We start from the raw sequence: 4,329 nt of genomic DNA on the forward strand, positions 1-4,329 counted from the left end.
ATGAGAGTTAAGATAGAGACCCATAAATGCAGAAGGTTCTCCCAGGTCACCCTGTGCTCCTTGCCACCTAAGGAACAGACTCCAAGATAACATTAATTAGTTGTGTGAGTCTTTCCCAATTGGAAAGTAGAATGTACTGGGAGACTCAGGTCCTCAGAGACACAAAGAAAATCCTCCTGCGGAGGGACCCATGCTGCAGAAGGGTGAAAAAAATAAGGCAGTCATCAGGCACTACCTGCCTTTATCAATGGCTATTTTCCCAAGTAGGAAAACATACAGAAGATGCAGGATAAACCAGGAGATCCAAGATAAAATAAAGCAGGGACTGACCTGCATCAGGACAGATGTGTGAACTCATGGCTCTAACGAGCATTTATAATTTTGCATAGCATTTGAATGTATGTATCTGCTTAAATTTATATTTTTAGTTGTGTATATTTTATTGTATGTAGTGACTTTCAGTGTTGTTTGTAATGACGTTTATGTATATACATAATATATGATACATTTGTGACCTTGAATGAACCTGCTTCTGAGATTAATTTACTCGTTTGTGCTTAGAGTTAGAACTGCACCATGGTTTGTGTTAGAGTTAGAACATCCACATGGTTTGTGTACAGGGTCTGGGCATTCTGTATGTATCGTGATGTAAAAGGATGAGTCTGAGAAGCACCAAGATGCGGAGATGGGCAACTGAAGGAGGCCTTATATTCCACTGCATTTTTATCACAGAGCTCTTCATGTCTCTAACCAGCTGATAGCTTTATTTCCTGCAGCTGCCTAAAAGAGCTGATTATTTTGAGTCTTCCCTGACAAATGGAGACTGTGAGCTCTATCTGAGGTAAGATGATAGCAGATAAAGAGAGGCTTCTGGAATATGGGAAAGAATGGATCAAAGAAGAGAAGCGCTGAGAGGAAGAGAGAAATGTTGGAGAATAAAAAGATAACGGACTTAGAGGAAGAACAGGACAGGAAATGCCCTTGACTTGGAATAGGATTTTTCCTGTTCTGTGTGTGAATCAAATTCCTGTTCATCTGGGAAGGAAATGTCCACCCCAGCCCCGACGGGAAGCAGAGAAGCAAGAAAAGTCTGGGTATAGTGGTGATTTATGGTAATCCCGGTGCTCTTGAAGCTGAGGCAATAGACTCGAGGTCAACTGCCGACCAGTTTGGAATATAGTGAATTCTGGACCTTCCTGGGATATAATTGAAACCTAAAATAAAAGGGAGAGGGAGAGAGCCAGAGCGGAAGAGTCTGAATTCAGTGTGTGCTTCTAGGGATGAGGACAGTGCCGAGAGACCAGAAACAAGTATGTACGCAGGGTTCCTAGGGTTACCTGGATAATAACATGGGCTTGTGCCTGGGCACCTAAGTTCTAAGGCCCTGATAGCCTAAGGATAAAGGAGTCCCCAGGCAGACACCGTGGTGGCTCTTCTCCGCCCCTCCCTCTTGACCAAAGCCTGGGGCAAGATGGGCACCAACTCCTCCCTTGTGACTGAGTTCGTGTTGGTTGGCTTCTCGCGTCTTGTCCACCTGCAGGGCATCCTCTTCTCCCTCTTCTTGGCCGTCTACCTGCTCACAGTAGCAGGCAATCTCCTCATCGTGGCGCTAGTCTCCACAGACGCAGCGTTGCAGTCCCCCATGTACTTCTTCCTCCGCATCCTCTCAGCCCTGGAGATCTGCTACACGTCTGTCACAGTCCCCTTGCTGCTGCACCATCTGCTCACAGGCAGGCGCCACATCCCGCGCTCCGGCTGCGCTCTGCAAATGTTCTTTTTCCTCTTCTTTGGTGCCACCGAATGCTGCCTGCTGGCTGCCATGGCCTATGACCGCTATGCGGCGATCTGCGAGCCCCTGCGCTACCAGGTGCTGCTCAGCCGCAGGGTATGTGTGCAGCTCGCGGGCGCTGCGTGGTCCTGCGGGGCTCTAGTGGGGCTGGGCCACACCTCCTTCATCTTCTCCTTGCCCTTCTGTGGTCCCAATGCTGTCCCTCACTTCTTCTGTGAGATCCAACCAGTGCTGCAGTTGGTGTGTGGAGACACCTCACTCAACGAGCTGCAGATTATCCTGGCTGCCGCGCTTATCATCTTGTGCCCCTTTGGACTCATTCTTAGCTCCTACGGACGGATCCTAGTCACCATCTTCCACATCCCATCGGCTGCTGGTCGCCGCAAGGCCTTCTCCACCTGTTCCTCCCACCTGGTAGTGGTGTCTCTCTTCTATGGTACTGCCATCTTTATCTATATCCGCCCTAAGGCCAGCTACGACCCAACCACGGACCCCCTGCTGTCCCTCTTCTATGCTGTGATTACCCCCATCCTTAATCCTGTCATCTACAGCCTGAGGAATGCAGATGTTAAGGCCGCCCTAAAAAGAAGCATCCAGAAAATGGGGCCCTCAGAGATTTGAGAAAGGGGGGGGGGGGGGAGCTGACTCCTGAGCAGAACTCCCGAGTTCCAAATTACAGAGGATCAAAGGAGAGGAGACCTGGAACACAGACTTACCTTTAAAGAGCTACTCACACACACACACACACACACACACACACACACACACATACACACACACGCCAGACTACGGAGGCAATAAAGTTTTCACCTATACTGAACAGTAGCCCTGAAAGTTAACTGGCATTGAGACATCTGGTTATTTCCAGCCTGTATACCAACTCAGGATTAGTATACAGTTATATATAGCTAGCACACATAAGACATCTAGCGAAGAGGAGGAGAAGGAGGATAAATCTGGCCCTAGTAAAAACAAATGTCTTAAAAAGTGAAATGGAATCAGAAACGAATGGTGGAAATCAGATCTTATCGACATTAATACAGCACAGAGTTTGAAAGGATTAATATGAATACACTTACATTCAAGCATTTTGTTAGTTTTGGGCTTTTTTGTTGGTTTGTTTTTGTTTTTGTTTTTTGTCGTGTTTTATTGTTTTGGGATGGGGTTGGTGTTTTTTTGGTTTTTGGTGGGTTTTTTTAGGTTTTGTCGAGGGTTCTTTTGCTGTTGTTTTTTGGTTTGGTTTGGTTTGGTTTGGTTTGGTTTGGTTTGGTTTGGTTTTGGTTTTGATTTTGGGTTGGTTGGTTGGTTTGTTGTTAGAGCTCTGACAGGTCTCAAACTCATTTCGTAGCCTAACCTGGCCTTAAACTCCTGATTCTCCCACCTCTACCTCTCAAGTATTGAGACTATAGCTTTTGGTTTGTCTCACTGATGGGGGCATTTTCCTGCAGCCTCATGTGACATCTTTCTCTGCCTCCCTCTGAGTTTTCCAAGTACCAACGTAGCCTAACCTGGCCTTAAACTCCTGATTCTCCCACCTCTACCTCCCAAGTATTGAGACTATAGGTATGTACCACCACACCTGGCTTGAATTCAAATACTAATTTTTTCAACTAATCAGCTGTGCAATCATAAACAAATGAAAAATCTGAAATTACAAGGACATCAATTTCTCTGGGAGCTTGTGAAAACCCACGCTACATAGGTATCTCTACAAATATTTTTTTTAATAGTGAGTCAGACAGATTTGCACAGAAAGTAATGTCCATTTCACAGTCCATCTTTGTTGGGGGAATAAGGGTATTTTCATGTCAATGAGGTTGGTACTTGGAAAACTCAGAGGGAGGCAGAGAAAGATGTCACACAAGGCTGCAGGAAAATGCCCCCATCAGTGAGACAAACCAAAAGCATCCAGGACACTGATGATAAATATAATAGCCATGAAGTACAAGAGGCCATGGGATCATCGTTAATAATGAACAGTTCTGATGATGCAATCCACAACCCAGTGCTTGGGAGGCTGAGGCAAGAGGACAATGCAAGTTCCAGGTCAGTCAGGGTTACAGAATAAAACCCTGTCTCAAGAAGTAAGAGTCTCCCCGAGGATCAAGAGGACACTGATAATTAATTACTAATAATTTAAATGCAAGGGGGATGGTGAGCGGGAGAGTAAACAGGCCATATTATATACAGGAATGAGACTGTCAAAGAAATTTAATTTTAAAAGAAGAAAAATGTAAAATAAAATCCACAAGATGTTTATTGTTCCCAGCACGTAGTCACTGTCTTCTATGTGTTGCTGTTCTGCCTGACACTGAAAACTGAGTAAATACATAGTGTAGATACAGTCTTTGTCTGGAGAGGAAATGCTAATACCCATGAAACTGTCATCAAACAATGTAAATTTGGGAAATACTGTACTCAAACCTTTATAGAGGGACTGGGGTGTTGGCTCAGTGGTAAAGTGCTCCCCTACTAAGCCCAAGGCTCTAGGCTCAATTCCCAAAACTAAAGAAAAAGGGCTGGAGAGATTGCTCAGTGGT

The 4,329-nt window shown here is 45.3% G+C and overlaps 1 protein-coding gene across 1 annotated transcript; it reads left to right on the forward strand.

Moving 5' to 3' along the window:
* The first annotated feature begins 1,471 nt into the window (after positions 1 to 1,471).
* On the forward strand, positions 1,472 to 2,410 carry LOC127669776 (olfactory receptor 10C1). The gene has a single exon (XM_052163984.1). It carries the CDS (start codon positions 1,472 to 1,474, stop codon positions 2,408 to 2,410), a length of 939 nt encoding a protein of 312 aa, XP_052019944.1.
* The last annotated feature ends 1,919 nt before the right edge of the window (positions 2,411 to 4,329 follow it).

The sequence above is a fragment of the Apodemus sylvaticus genome, chromosome 19 (assembly GCF_947179515.1).
Source record: "Apodemus sylvaticus chromosome 19, mApoSyl1.1, whole genome shotgun sequence".
NCBI lineage: Eukaryota > Metazoa > Chordata > Mammalia > Rodentia > Muridae > Apodemus > Apodemus sylvaticus.

Coding starts and splice junctions, on each gene's coding strand:
- LOC127669776 (XM_052163984.1), top strand. CDS start 1,472: ATGGGCACCAACTCCTCCCTTGTGACTGAGTTCGTGTTGGTTGGCTTC.